Below are 15858 nucleotides of genomic sequence, written 5' to 3'. Positions count from 1 at the left end.
GTGAAAAATTCCTCAATACATTTTAGATTGTATAGGATAACTTTTCTTTTTTATTTTTTCAGTGAGAAAGATTGGCCCTGAGCTAACATCTGCTGCCAATCTTCCTCTTTTTGCTTGAGGAAGATTGTCGCTGAGCTAACATCTGTGCCAATCTTCCTCTATTCTGTATGTGGGAAGTCGCCACAGAGTGGCCTGATGAGCAGTGTGTAGGTCCACGCCCAGGATCCAAACTCGTGAACCCCGGGCCACCAAAGCAGAGCTTACAAACTTAACCACTACGCCACCGGGCCAGCCCCTGGGATAATTTTTTTTTATGTTAAAAGGGATGAGGGGCCAGCCCCATGGCTTGGCGGTTGGGTGCGCGCGCTCCGCTGCTGGCAGCCCGGGTTCGGATCCCGGGTGCACACCGATGCACCGCTTCTCCGGCCATGCTGAGGCCACGTCCCACATACAGCAACTGGAGGGCTGTGCAGCTATGACATGCAGCTATCTACTGGGGCTTTGGGGAAAATAAATAAATAAATAAATAAAGGGATGAGTTACTTCTCTAAAACTTGGAGCTAAAACTTATTTTAAATAAAATGTTTTCTGTAAGAGATTAGCATAAGAACTTTACCTTACACAAAAATAAGAATATTAATGGTAGTAACCCAGACTCTTCTTTAGCTTCTCTCCAAGCTCGGTGATAGGCGGCTGCTCTCTGAATCACCCTGGCTTCTGTGTCAACATCCACAGAATAGCCCTGTACCAAAAAAAAGAGGCATTGGTAATTCCAAGATTAAAAATCCCACTCTAATTATACATCATTCCAATTTAAACATAATGATTTTTTATATGTTAAATTATATCTACTTTTACTTTTTAATTGTGTAAGTACCTTTTCCATCTGCTTTGAATGCTATAACTTAGACAGGAGAGAACAATTCTACCCATAGCTTAATAAACATTCTACAACAGGAAGCTACTAAGGCCAAAATAATAATCCTATTATCATGATTAACAGTTTCCCAGATTAATGAAAAGAAGAAATAAAAGAATAGAAGACTGTGTTGGCAAAACAGTTGAGATTTCAAATAGAAATGTAAGAAAAACAAGAATTTTAAAAGGTTATTGGATAGAATGTAATAAGGTAAGGTCACCTGAAGAAAGGAAAACAAGTATATCCTATTAAAGACATACATTATTTAGGGAAATGAGGGAAACTTTAAATTCAAAATTAAATCTGGCCACAAATTGGAAGCATAATCATCATGCCAGTCAACTCTTATAAAACAGTGGGTTTTCACTCTCCTGAAAAGTAACACCACCACTCCCCTTTCTATTTCTGAATCAACTACAAGTCAGAAGAACTTAAACTTACCTTTAAAAGAATTATCTGCCCATGAACCTCAGAACATACCAAAGGACGCTTGCTGCTAAGTTCCTTCATGGGCTCAGCATCAAGAATATCCCGCTCCAAGCTCATAGTAAGAAGACCATCAGAGTTCTAGGCACAAGTTTTTGTTACAGTTGAAGAATCCAAACAATCCCAGAACTTTATTTATTTATTTTTTGTGAGGAAGATAAGCCCTGAGCTAACATCCAATGCCAATCCTCCTCTTTTTGCTGAGGAAGATTGGCCCTGGGCTAACATTCACGCCCATCTTCCTCTACTTTATACAGGACACTGCCACGGCATGGCTTCACAAGCGGTGCATCAGTGCGTGCCCGGGATCCGAACCCGCGAGCCCCAGGCCACCAAAGCTGAGTGTGCACACTTAACTGCTATGCCACCAGGCCGGCCCCTTATCCTAGCACTATTAAATCATCAACATAATTAGTTACATACTATTAGATGAATTGGACATCATCAAGCCTACTGGAAAAACCAATAAAATTAAAATATTTAAAGTTTCATATTTTTTTCTAGTTCCTAGCTCTTGAACTCCTCCCACTCGAAGTGTAATCACCATACATTTAATCACTGCTACAGTTCTAGAACAAATTCTGAAGATGACTGGGATTAACCACACATGCTTCCAAGGAACCTTGATATTACTTGGAAAACTTCATGTGTTTCCTAAAAATATTAAGATGATGACAAATAAAAAGGAGGTTGCAGAATGGGAATGAGAAGCCTAAAAATTATGACTACCATGAAGCAATTCTAATACCTCTGCCTCTGTTTGAAGTGGAATCCTCAAAAGTGAAAATGGCTTTCAAATATTTTAATGGTACTAGATATTTCTGCCTTTTAAAAGAAATAATTTTTTGCACTAAAACCTGACTATCAACATTTTAGATCAAGCTAAGTTTTATTGTGGTGTAGTTTTAGTAAGAGGGGCTGTTAAATTGTTTTCTGGCTCTTTATTTTTTAAGTGTTGTCAGTATATTTAAGTAACCCACAATATATAATCAACCCACAGGGGTTTCCTAAGCATACATCCCAGTTAAACATCTTAAATTAAAGGCGTCCATAAGCCATGATTCAAACCTTTTATCATCTTCCACAATAAAATACATTAGCATATTTTTTAAAATTAATTTCAAGTCCCATATAGCACCACAAATTCACTCAGCCATCCTACATGAAAGAATCTCTAATCTAGAGTTAAATAATTGCAAAGAAAACCCCATATTATCTTAAAGTCTAGTCTGGGAAGATTTTACAGTAATTGCTGTAACAATTTAAGGGACTTTAATCTTACATATTTATGAGCTCATAAGTCTATGTGAACATTTCTTTCTGTACTAGATTTAATATATTATCATGAACTTGATAATCTTAAAACATAAATATCTCAATCTAATCCCTCATCCCTAGCAGGCAATATAAAACACAGAGCTAACAGATTCTGCCCTGAGAGTCAGAATTTACCAATCTTGCTCTATACTACCCTTCTGTCTAATACACTGATCTTCCTGGCTTGAATCCTGCCTGCCTAGAAAACTACTCATGTCAACATCTCTACTTTAATCAACTTCTCCAGAATTTTTTCCCAGCCTGCTTTAACTTAAAAGATACATTCTACTTAAATTCCTCACGACTAGCAATGTACTGCTTTTGCTCTAACTCTTGGAACAGCTAAAACTGCTTTATCATTTCAAAAAATAAATACCCGTAATTCAAATAAATGCTATGCAATGTATTGAATGGGTATGAGGAAAAGAGAACACAGAGAAAAACAAGCAAATTAATACAAAAATTAAAACACACTATGTCAGTACTAAAGATAGTCTTGAGAAAAAGTTCTAATAATACTCAGAAACTACTCATCAGGAACATTTTTATAGTAAGGATATTATAAATTTAACACTGACATACAATTTTAACACCATCACTTTTCGACACTCTCTGCAGAGTAGTAATTCTCAGGGGAAACAAAGCTTACCATGTACTTAAGTAATCCTATTTCAGGATGAAGCAGAGGCAGCTCAGGGAACCATTTCTGTACCAAGTTATTCAGCTTCTCCTAAATTTTAAAAATATATTTTTATTGCAGATCAATATATGTTCAATTGTGACAGGCTGGACTTCAGGAAAAAATAACATACCAGTATCTCCCTTATTATATATCTAACAAGACATATAATCTAATGAGATATATAACAAGATACATAATCACTGATTTTGTCTTCTACTACAAGAAATATCAAATGAAAACCAAGAGTCATCTTGAATCTAAATTACCACCTTACTAAGAAAAACTAAATTACCAATTTTAAGCTTAGTATACATATATAAGCATAAAATCTTGCCTAAGAAGGTCAAAGTCCACACTCACTTCCAACCTAAATTGAAAAAGTGTGATGATACACCAATTTTAATCGTAAAATTGACATTATTCCTCAAAATATTAAGAACATAGTGACATTTTAAAATAACGGTTATTTCATCTAGGAAGGAAAAAATCATAAAATCCTTGAAAGAGAAAATAAATATGTAGCTTTACAAACACCACTTCAAAGCAAATGTGAAAACTGAAGATCCTAGAAAAGTCATTTATCATGTTTATTAAGTAAAACTTCTAGCCACTTGTCAAGTCACTTACTGCAAGATAGCTATTTTATCCAAGATTCATAAGGTGAATAGTGAAGTACACACAATCAGATGAGTTTGCTAAATAAAGCTTAACACTTAAAATGTCTATTATTCTCATAGTATTGTTATTTTTCAAAGCATTTTTTCTTACGGTACTTCTTCCCCACAACATTCTTAAAACATAAAATACAATATTCTTTCCATTTTAAAAAGAAAATATGCTGTTTCTCCCAAGGCCACAAAATTAGTGGTAGAATGAAGACTTAAACAAATAACTTCCCCCAAAAACCAGGTAGTTTTATTTTGTGATATTCTTCAACTAAATTATGCTTCCCCGTTAATGTTTTCTTCACAGTATTATGGTAAAATGATGTTCATATACATTTTAACAAAGGAAAAAATCTTTAAGCTTTATGTTAAACAGAAAACAAGCAGTATGCAAAAGTGAATTTGTGCTATGATCTCAATTCTTGTAGAAACAAGCAGAAAGAAGACTAAAAAGAAGTTAAGTCAAAAGTTAACAGTAGTTACTACTGTTACCACCAAGTGGGAAAGTTACAGATTTTTTTCTTCTTTATAATTTTCTGTAATTTCCACATTTGGTACAATAGTTATAAATTATTTTTGATATCAGAAATCAATTTCTAAATTCACATAAACATTACTATGCCAACGTAACTATGCCAATATAATCTCTAGTTTAGTGATTATAGTCCACTTCATAAAATGGATATTTGAATTCATTATCTAGAGTAAAAACTAATTCAAAACTTCAAAGAATCAAATACTTACATATTCCTCCTGCTCATGATAAATTTCCTGAAAGACACTATTGCGCAATTGAGTTATTTCTTGTTTTATTTTCTCAATTTCAGATCCATCATGGTCATCAGACTTTAATCAGAAAGAAAAAAGTGACCTTACAGGCTTATTAAAGTAGACTAACAAGTCTTCTTTGTAAGAATTAATGCAACTTCTATAGCAAATCACTCTGTCTGATTGCTATGTATCCTTCTGTAACCAGTACATAATAGACCCTCATGACACTTGCTGAATTAATATTTATTAGTTTATTCTAACACTGACTTTTCCAAAACCTACAAAAAGGAATTACAAAAAATAAAGACAAAATCAATTACATAGATTTTTCTGGTCTCTTAATTTCCTGTAGATTTTCTCTAAGATAAAGATGACCAACTGCCATCATAAAGTAAATTTCAAGAATAGGAACCAGAACTCAATTAAATTCTATGGAATTGTTTTCTACAGGAGATTTGGTTAAAAAAAAAAAATGAGTAAATATGTGATGTGTCTACTACAGGAAAGACAAGGTAGGCCTCACAAAGACTCCATAAGACTCCAATGATATAAGTCACCATTAAAAATACCTATGTTTTCAAAGTTAGATATATTTCTCCAAAAGATAAAAAATTAAACTAAAAACGACTCCATTCCCCACAGCCCAGAATAGGATAAAACTAGAAAAACCTTCAACTATTAAATTAGTTCCACTCTATGTCCAGTTAAAGTGCTCCAAAGAGGAAGAAAGCTAATTTAAGTTGGATTAAAACATAATGTAGATTCCCTCTGTACGTAAACTGAACGCTCAAGAGAACACAAAGAATTACCAGTTTATTCACAAAGGTTTAAGCCTAAAGAAGGAGGTTAGTCCAGATAAGAGTGTCCTAATTCTTCCAGTTCTGTTATTATATGAAAACAACTTAAAATATTTGCAAGAAATAGTATGCCCAGCCATTTAAAAGAGAGTTAACAAAGACATCATGATCTTAAAAATACTTTATGACTGGAGGCCGGCCCAGTGGCATAGCGGTTAAGTTTACACATTCTGCTTTGGTGGTCCAGGGGTTTTGGAACCCCAGGCGCGGACCTACACACTGCTCATCGAGCCATGCTGTGGCAGCATCCCATATACACAATGGAGAAAGATAGGCGGAGACATTAACTCAGGGCTAGTCTTCCTCAGCAAAAAGAGAAGGATTGGCAACAGACGTTAGCTCAGGGCCAATCTTCCTCACAAAAAAAATACTTTATGACAAAATTCTACCTTTGGAGGAGCACTCCATCACCTTGTATGTAGTAGGCTTGTATTATGATAAACATTATAATAGTCCAAACCAAAAGTTTTCAAAATTTTTCTAAAATGTTTATTCTAAAAGCCAAAGCAGCCATGTAAAATGAAAGAATATTTAATGACGTAGGAAAATGTTTATACTATTAACGTAATAACTTTATTTACATATACAGATAAAATACGAATAATGGTTCTTCTAGTTGAAAGAGTGTATTTATGCATTACTTTTATGAAGCAGAGCCCAAGTAAAATAAGGTACACACATAGAGTTCAATAAGAACTGTTTCCTTACTTCTTCCAAATTATTCTTTTCAACCAATTTCCATCTCAGTTGAGCTTTTAAGCTTTTCAGCGTCTTTTTAATGAACAGCAAGTGATCCACATTGGGGCTCTTATTTAAATATTCGATAATCTGCTTCTTAAACTGAGAGAAAGAGTTATTATATTTTCAAAACATAGACAATAACATTTATTGAACACTTACTGACCATTTATCATTTCTCTACTAAGATTCAACTAGTATTTACTGAGTTTAATAAAAAAAAATCCTACAATTTTCAACAAGATGATTCTACCAATTGATTTCTTAATTATCCACATTTCTATTTAGAATATCAGTTCCAGCAAAGTAGAAAAGGTAAAATAAATATTTCAAGCTGAGATGTACAGTGAGACATACTTTGCTAGAGACGATGCAAACTGGAATTTCTAGTGAGGATATAAACTGAAATTACCTTTCCCAAAAGTAGTTTGATAATACCTATCAAATTTTCAGAATGTTCATTCCTCTTAACTTAGGTAATTAACAATTTTTGGGACTCTATCTGAGGAAATACACACATAAAATTATACACAAAAATTATGTATAGTATTATTTATGGTAAAAACAAAAATGGAAGTAACCTTAACGTCTAACACAGACGAAGGTTAAACTATGCTGTATACAACTATACAAGGGATGATGTTTTAGTCACTCAAAACGACACAATAGAAGAATCATTAATTGTATAGGAAAACATTCATAATACACCATTAAATGAAGAAAACATTTTCAAGATAGCTTACAAAACGATGCAATGCACATAATATACATACATACATATACAAGTCACCATCCAAAAAGAAATATTCTGAAACTAGCAGTATCTCTTAGGCTAAGGGGACTATAATCAATGTTTTTATTTCTTCTTCTTATCTTTCCATATATAGCAAATTTTCTACTATAAACTTGTATAGGCAGAAATAAAATGATGATAAAAGTTTATGTTTTAAAGGACATAAGAAAATCAAAAATTTAGACAATCAAAAAACTCAATATATTTATATCAACAAAATCGCCTTTTCCACTGTAGGGTGAATTTAATTATATACCAGTCAACAATGGTCATAGTGTTTTTCTAGCAATAAATAATTTACCTCATCAGTGGTATTAAACTACTTGAGAAAAGTTTAAGTATTAAAAAACTCAAAGCATCAATATATGAGACCAATAAAATAAAGCATAATCCAACCTCAATACTATCCTGGTACTTGGATTGTACTGTGGCAATAAGCCTTTCCTCTGAACGGATCTTTTGTAGTACTTGACTATATGTATTTAAAATGATTTCCTTGTCTGCATCACCTTGCTCCTAAATGAAATCACACACATGTAATTATACACAAAGGAGTATCCAAAATAGTTAAAACCTTCAGTAACAATGGATAAACTTTAAAATGATGACTTGAACAAATTTCTCTATCCATTTCAATATATTTCTTAAACATTAATCTTTTTCTAGACAGAAGGGAGACTGATGTCAAAGATGTTCGTATGGGAAATTTTACTCCCATTACACTATTATTCCTAAAGCTGTTAGGAGTACAGCATTGAAGGAAATCAGCGATACAACTATGCTAAACATAAGAACTCAACAACAAACAGAACACTTTATTTTTAGAAATCACCTATTAACAACTACTTCTAAAATCAACTCTACAAAGCCATTTAAATAAGGACTATTTGACAACAGGGAAATACAGTAATGCATATCTGTATTTTTTAATGCCAATCTGAGCACTGTGAGGAAAATCACAAAAGGTAAAAAGAAACAAGTAAAATGACGAACATAACCACTGAGACTTTTTGGTAAGCAGCTTAAAAACTAGGAAAGAGTCCCAGTGAGAATACTGACATTATAAAATACTCTTTCAGGGAGCTACACTAATTTTTAACTTGACACAGCAATAGAGAATATACACAATAGAGAAAGGGAACTACTAATCAATCTTGTGATTCCGCTTCCAGAGCTCTCCTCGATTTTATTTCAAGTTTTCACAAACTCTAAAGAGTCTTTTCTTATCGCGTATGATGGACTCAAGAATCAAATGATATAGAAAGCTGATACACTCAGATTAAGAGGGGTTTTCCTAGAATTAAACATTAGATTTTATTTTTTTTAATGTGAAATGTCCTATTAAAATGAAAATACCACCCTGTGGAAGAATAAAACTCTGCTTTGTGTTTGGATTAGAACTTGACAGTGTTACTATTTCAAACAGACCTATAAGAGGAAAGTTAAGACCAATCTTAATACTTTCTAACTAGCAAGAGAAACCATATTGCTTCAAAGGAAGCAATAATAAAGAATATCAATACTCACAACCAGAGACATCTCCAGCTCTTTGCAGACACTTGACTCAGTCTTCTCTAGGATTTCATCAATACTACCAATTGTGTCTTCACAAGTCAGTGATTCTTCCGCAGATAGATCAAAAGCCTGATTTGCAAAAATAAAAACATGAAGTATCTCATTTAATTATTTCAATTAGTATTGTGTCCTTATACCCGGAGCAGGGCATTAGCCTACACATTAGGCAATGTGGGGGAAATAAGGATACACAAGAAAGATAAAGCACAACCCTCTTATGCACCAGAAAAGAAAAGGTACACATAGATTACACACCTAAAGAAAAGACAGATTTTTTTTTTAAACATAATTAGTGGTTAAGAGAGGTAAGAGGGCAATACAGAGGAAAAGTACAAGAAAAACCAGGGACAAGACCAAGATGTTTTTTGGGAATAGTAAAAGAGGCAGTCTGACTAAAAGCTGTAAAGAACGTTGAACGCTCAGGTGGCAAGTTTCTATCTGTTAGTTATTAGGCTGACAATGTCAGCTCTTGAACAAGGAAGGGATATGATTATATCTGGTACCTACTGATGACCTACCAGTATTTAGGAACCTGGAGATTAAAAGTTAAACCCAGATGTCTCCATCTCATTAGGAAAACCAAGATATTTTCTATCAGGAAATAGAAATAGACTTTATCTTAAGCTGCTGTTAAATAGAATGAAATCAGGGGCCCAGATTACAATACAAAACACAAAGGTCACAAGCAGTCACTTTGATTTCAGAGATTCAGATTTGTGATTATGGAGATCTCGATTGGGGAAGCAGATATGGAAATGAAAGAAAAGGATAACTGATAACCTAAATAGAAAGACAATTATGATCAATAATAAAAGAAGACAAAGAAATAACTTAGTTATGTTAATGTACCCGTAAGAAAGTACCAAAAATAAAGAGTTCTGGAAACAGCTGAAGATTAAATATTTTTTCTTTCCAAAACAAAACTAGAAATGAATATTTGGAAATCATTCAGAGTTAACATAAATGATACCATGGATGTCCCTGCCCTTGCTGAGAAAGCTGTAAAGTAGATAGCACAGAGAATCAACATCAAAATTAGGCCAAAATTTACTTAGGGTTCTAAATACACTATACAAAACCACATGCCCCCAAGCCTTTTGGAAAATTACACAGTGTTTTTACAATGATAAATAAGAACTAAAAAGAATGATATACAAAACATCTTTTCTAATATCTAATATCAACTGAGACTAATATTCCCCATTTATCTTTAAGATATCTAAAACTTAAAAGACAAACACTGTCAAACAACAATTCATTTTAAGCATGACTGCTTAGCCAACTAATGTTAAAACACATATATATGTCTTGCTAAAACAGAAAACAAAAAGAGGAAAGCTCTACTACCCTCTAAAGCACATGTATATATACATATCCTTATCTCTCTACACTATAGCTGTAAAATATACACTACACTCACAATAAACTCCAGTGATATTATCCTATACCTACAGCTTGATTGAAGTTCTTTCCATATACATCCTAAATAGAGAATATAAATATGTAAATCTCTCACTCCTCCACCTCATTCATTCTCATTCATTTTCATTCTTATTTTCTCTCAGAAAAGAAGTAAATTTTACTTGTGGAAAAGTTTTTTGAAAAAACATTCCCTGGTTTATGCTACAACACCACTGGGCAAGAGCTCTTATTACCTTTAAGGTGCTCTGGAACCATGCTACAAGACATTGCAGAGAAACCTCTGTTTCACTTCTAACACTGGTGAACTCCTCTCTTTTATCACACTTCCAGTCATAAAATTTCTTAAGTATTTCTTCAGAGTTTGTCCCTTCTTTGGCCTGTCCATATACTGCTTCTAAAGAGGTTGACAAATCCTGCAGAGATATATTTCTGTTTATTAAAATTTATTAACTTTATATTAGCATTCAAGCACTGTATTAGAATCCGAGACAGAAAAGTAGTATGCTGAACTCATATTCTTGAGAATTTTCTACATAAAACTTAGAATAATTAGACAGACATGAAAGCATAAAACTACCTAGAAGGTGATTTATTTGGACTATAATAGTAAAAGTTTATTAAGTTAATTAAGGTTACAAATAGAAAGCTTTATATTCTTAGGTTTTTAATTAGGTAGAAATTACTCTCCTTTCTCTGACTATGAATAAGAATTACTAATGTTTTGTCCTGACATGGAAGTTTCCAAGTTCTATTGCTACATACAAATAAACTACACATCAAAATACACAAATAATTCCAATTAAGGAAAAACACTAAACATATAAATGTACTTAAAAGCATTTTAAAAAGGACTGGAAGAGACAAGAGACATGAGAGCCCACTGGCTCTCTCCAGGAATCAGACTCTAGAAACGTCACAGAGACAAGAGGAAAACTTAATGATCTCAGAAATTTTTATCACAAAACTCTGAGAAACTCTTAGAAAGACAGAGGATGGTTGGTGTTTATCACTGAATGAATACAGTCACTGCAACTGGGAGAAGGCCTGTACCACGGCAGAGAATAACCTGTGGGAAAGAGAACTTTCTTCATATGCCTTTCTCTCTCCCTCACATTAGGCAGGAAAGCAGCAGCACGAGCAAGAGGCAACGGGTTTATACAAATACAGTATAGGAACCTAGATGAGGCAAAAACTGATATCCAGTACAGAAAAGCTGGACAGCCCCTAAGCGTTCTCTTTTCTTCCCTTTTCCCCTGAATACCTGGTAGCATTTATACTCAAGTGTGGTAAGTCCCTGGAAGAGAACAGTAGCTGAGGTAGAAGGACTGGGAGGTCCACTAAAGAGTAAGACACATAGCACAGAAGCCAACAGGGAGTAGTTGAGCCCAGACTACAACCCCAGAAGCTTGGAGAAACAACTCCATCCTATTCCCTAAACTCATCTGAAGTTTTTGAAGTTATGGTCCAGGCTTTCACTCCTCCCTAGGCCCCTCTACCACACTATCCCATACCTACACAACAGCACAGACTAAGATAGCTTATAGTTCTCCCAGGAAATATGAGATCCTGAAGAGAGGTATGGGGGATTGTGACATGTGTGAATAATATAAGCACTCTGAAAGAAATACAACAAACTAGGCCACCTTATAAAAAGGAAACAAAATCAGTGGTCAGGTAACAGTAAGAACTCAAAATAAGCATAACAAACATTCTCAACTAAAAGAAATAATATTGGAAACACAAAGCATAACCAAGTAGTTATAAAAAATAACCAAGTGAAGTTATGAAATACAAAAGAAATAATCTTTGAAATAAAGAGCACAATGGATTGGCTAAATGGCAGAAAAGATACAGCTAGAGAACCAATTAGTGAGCTACATAGTAAAATCAAAGATCCCTCCAAAAAGATAAAGAAAGGGATAAAAAGATAGAAAAAAAAATGGATGAACAATTAAAATACATAGACAAATAGAAGTTGTTTAAATATCCATCTAACAGAAGTTCCAGAAAGAGAGAAAAAGTAAATGGGGTAGGGGTCAGGGAACAGTATCTTAAGAAATAATTATCAAATATTTCCTAGAGTTAAAGAAAAATATAAAACCTCAGACTGAATTGACTCAGATTAAATCTAAACTTAAATACATTTCACTGCAATTTAGGAACAAAGTCAAGAGAAAATGTTAAAGCTTTCAGGGGGAAAAAAGATCACAGAAGAACAAAAACCAGACTGATATCAACAACTATGGAAATAAGATGACTATTATTATTGTCAAAGGTGTGAAGGAAAAATGGCCTTTGAACCTAATATTTTATAACCAACTAAACAACTGTTTAAAGTGTTTAAATGTAAGCAACTGTTTAAATGTTTAAATTGTTTAAATAAGAGAGCCTGAGATTTAATACCTCACAAAGTCAACGACACAAAGATCTCTTTGAAAGGACTCTTAGAAAAAATACTCCAGTACACAGAGAAAAACCAAAAGATATCCAATACCTTATGAAATAATAATGAAAAAATAACTCTATAAATTTTGTTATTTAATTGAGTTATGATATACAATATCCGTAACAATCTGTGACTAAAATCCTAGACAACAATTGTGGTTATTTGGTTAATTGGTTTTTGGGAGGGAGACAGAGACAAAGAAGGAAGAAACACCAAAGGCAAGTGAGAACATTCTAAGATGTTAGATAGGTAGAAAAGGAGAAAAAAGAAACCATGACAAACAAAAACACAAAATAATCACAGAAATAAGTTCTAATAAAACAATAATTATAGAGGCCAGCCCAGTGGCACAGTGGTTAAGTTTGCATGCTCCACTTCTGCTGCTTGGGGTTCGCAGGTTTGGATCCCAGGCACAGACCTACACACTGCTCATCAAGCTATGCTGTGGTGGCGTCCCACATACAAAATAGAGGAAAACTCGCACAGACGTTAACTCAGGGACAATCTTTCTCAAGCAAAAAGAGGAAGACTGGCAACAGGTGTTAGCTCAGGACCAATCTTCCTCACTAAAAAAAACCCAAAAAAGAAAACAATAATTATAAATATATAAATCAATTATGTTACCCCTCAAAAGACAGATTTACAGGTTGGATTCTTTTTCAAAATGATCCATTAGTGTGTTGTCTGAGAAAGACATTTAAAATAAAGGGAGGGGGGAAAAGATATACAAAGGAAATATTAACCAAAAACACAGGTGGGATAGGAATTTTAAAAGGAAACAAAATAAAATTTTATCCCAAAACACCTTAAGGGAAAAATAAGGTTACACAGTGGTTAAAGAAAACCCACAGTTTAAAATACTTAACACGGATGTTAGCCCAGGGCCAGTCTTCCTCAGCAAAAAGAGGGGGATTGGCAGATGTTTGCTCAGGGCTGGTCTTCCTCACAAAAATAAATAAATAAATAAATAAAAATAAAATAAAATAAAATACTTAACAATCATGAATACATTAACACCCAACAATACAGCACTGAAATATTTTGAACAACAATTTAAACAACTAGAATGTACAACAAAATATATTAACTAGAATATGTAACAAAAATATCTCAAAACTGATAAACTGATCAGACCAAAAATGAAGCAAAGATATAGAAGATTACAGGTTAAAATAATAGCTGTATATCAGGAATTGGAAACCAAGAAAACCAGAATATACTTTCTTTTTAAACCTATAAGGAACAGTCATGAAAAATCAACCATGTATTGTACGTCACGAAGTCTCCATAAATGCTGAGGAAACCAGAAATCATGAGCTTTTATTTCTTTGACTGACATTCATTATTGAAGTATAAGTTATATTTCTAAAGTCTGTGCAGAATATAAATAAAAGTAAAACTATTTCTCAGCAAAATAAAGGGAAGTTGAAAGAATACTCTGGTGACCTAGGGTAACAGTAGAAAGGGAGACAAACCAGATATGGCAAAAAGTCTTTTAAGATTAAACTTTAAAAAGAACTTTAAAGATGATGTTGGTTGCAGACCCTTAACCAATGTTTACTAACAGTTAATGAGAAGAAATAAACCTTTACAGGGTAAAGTGGAAGTTGCATTGTAGACAGGTACACTCTTCCTACACTGCTGCCCTTTTACATGCTTCATCATTCTGGAAGCACTTATACTATTTATGCAATTCCATTTAAGAAAATGTTTCAAACCAGAACTCTAATGGTTCCTGAACCATACGCAGTACCATCAAAACTACTACTTCATCCCGGTGGACAGAAATAGACAGTGCCCAGATGCCCCTGAATATCCTTTTCTCCAACTCTCTACCAAGCTCACTCCCTGCAGTCCAAAACAAGACAAGGATACCAGCTTAACACAGCTACTATTCAACTTAGTACTAGAGATACTGACTAAAGCAGTAAAAATTCAAAGGTACATAAAAGGTAGAAGGAGTAGAAGAGGGTTATTTTCAAATGATAGCACCACACAGAAAGCTCAAAGACTATCAACAGACAAATGAGAACTAAAAGAGAGTTCAACAGAGTTGCCAGAGAGACATCAATATATAAAAATCAACAGTATTCTTCTACACCATTGAAAATAACTAGGAAATGGAAAATAAGATAATATTCACAAAAGCAACCAAAAGTATAAATATCTTAGAGTTAAACGAAGAAAACGCATAAGGCCTTTTAGAGCAAAATTTTAAACATCATTAAAGGACAGTGGAAAAAAAAAGAACTGAATAAGTAGAGAGAAATATTATGTTAATAGGTGGAATGACAATACTGTCATGCTCATTTACTCCAAATTAAAGTCATTGCTGAGATGGCAAGATAGGGCTGAAGACAACGTTCTATAACACGGTGTAGCTATTGTACTCAAGCTCCTGATCACGGATCTTAAAAGCCCTATAATTCAAGGATCAGGGTCCCTCTCCCTAACTCTGACATGTGGCCCTACCAGATTTTCCACTAGAATGCAATGGGCAACAGGGACTCATATGCCTGCTACTGCTCCTATCTCTATGAATCTTTCCAATGAACACCGCTCTAGCAAGCCTGACGCGTCTGATCATTTTATCTTGTTTGCAGAATAGACACACTATAACACATTAAATATATTAACATAAAATTTTAATTCCATTCAAAAGAGATCAGAATTCTTCAAAGAGAAGAAAAATTTTGCAGCCATCAGTACTATCTGAAGTTTCAAGGTAAATGCTAATTTCACCTCTCAAATGATAAACATATTTTCAAATGATAAAAATATTTTCATGTATATTTAATATTGTTTTAAATTCCAACCTGCAATGTTTTCAAGCGTTTATTAAGAGGTAGCTCATCTACTTCCAGAATAAAATCTTCTACTGCCCTGCACAGCTTCTGTTGCACTTCATTTCTTTTGGCAATCAAAATATTCCCTTCATTCTGCAAGAAAGAAAAAAAGAATAGCCATCATTAACACATCAGGTGTTTTTTTTTTACACATTGACTTATACGAAAAAATTGATCTCTTTAAATTAGTAAAATTTAACATTATATTCTCCAAACATAGTAGCATTTAGAAGAAATATCTCTCTCCTTAGATTACCAAACTGACGCAGAGCTTTCTTTCCCTTAATTAGAAATAAGACATTTAAATTCAACAATCCTGCACTGCTAATCTTTATTTTTTT

General features: G+C 33.6%; 1 protein-coding gene across 1 annotated transcript in view; it reads right to left on the bottom strand.

The window, feature by feature from the left end:
- The window catches only part of STK31 (serine/threonine kinase 31), a 111777-nt gene that overhangs the window by 57762 nt on the left and 38157 nt on the right, over positions 1 to 15858 (bottom strand). The window contains exons 11-19 of the mRNA XM_087428987.1: positions 15488 to 15610; positions 10459 to 10638; positions 8756 to 8872; positions 7625 to 7744; positions 6406 to 6537; positions 4814 to 4915; positions 3372 to 3452; positions 1361 to 1486; positions 617 to 742 (exon numbers count right to left, since the gene is read on the bottom strand). Coding sequence (XP_087285113.1) covers positions 617 to 742; positions 1361 to 1486; positions 3372 to 3452; positions 4814 to 4915; positions 6406 to 6537; positions 7625 to 7744; positions 8756 to 8872; positions 10459 to 10638; positions 15488 to 15610 — 1107 coding nt within the window. The remainder of the gene's footprint in view (positions 1 to 616; positions 743 to 1360; positions 1487 to 3371; positions 3453 to 4813; positions 4916 to 6405; positions 6538 to 7624; positions 7745 to 8755; positions 8873 to 10458; positions 10639 to 15487; positions 15611 to 15858) is intronic.

The sequence above is a fragment of the Ceratotherium simum genome, chromosome 1 (genome assembly GCF_057802395.1).
Source record: "Ceratotherium simum simum isolate JZ-2026a chromosome 1, ASM5780239v1, whole genome shotgun sequence".
NCBI lineage: Eukaryota > Metazoa > Chordata > Mammalia > Perissodactyla > Rhinocerotidae > Ceratotherium > Ceratotherium simum.
This window is presented reverse-complemented; position numbering and strand designations above follow the sequence as displayed.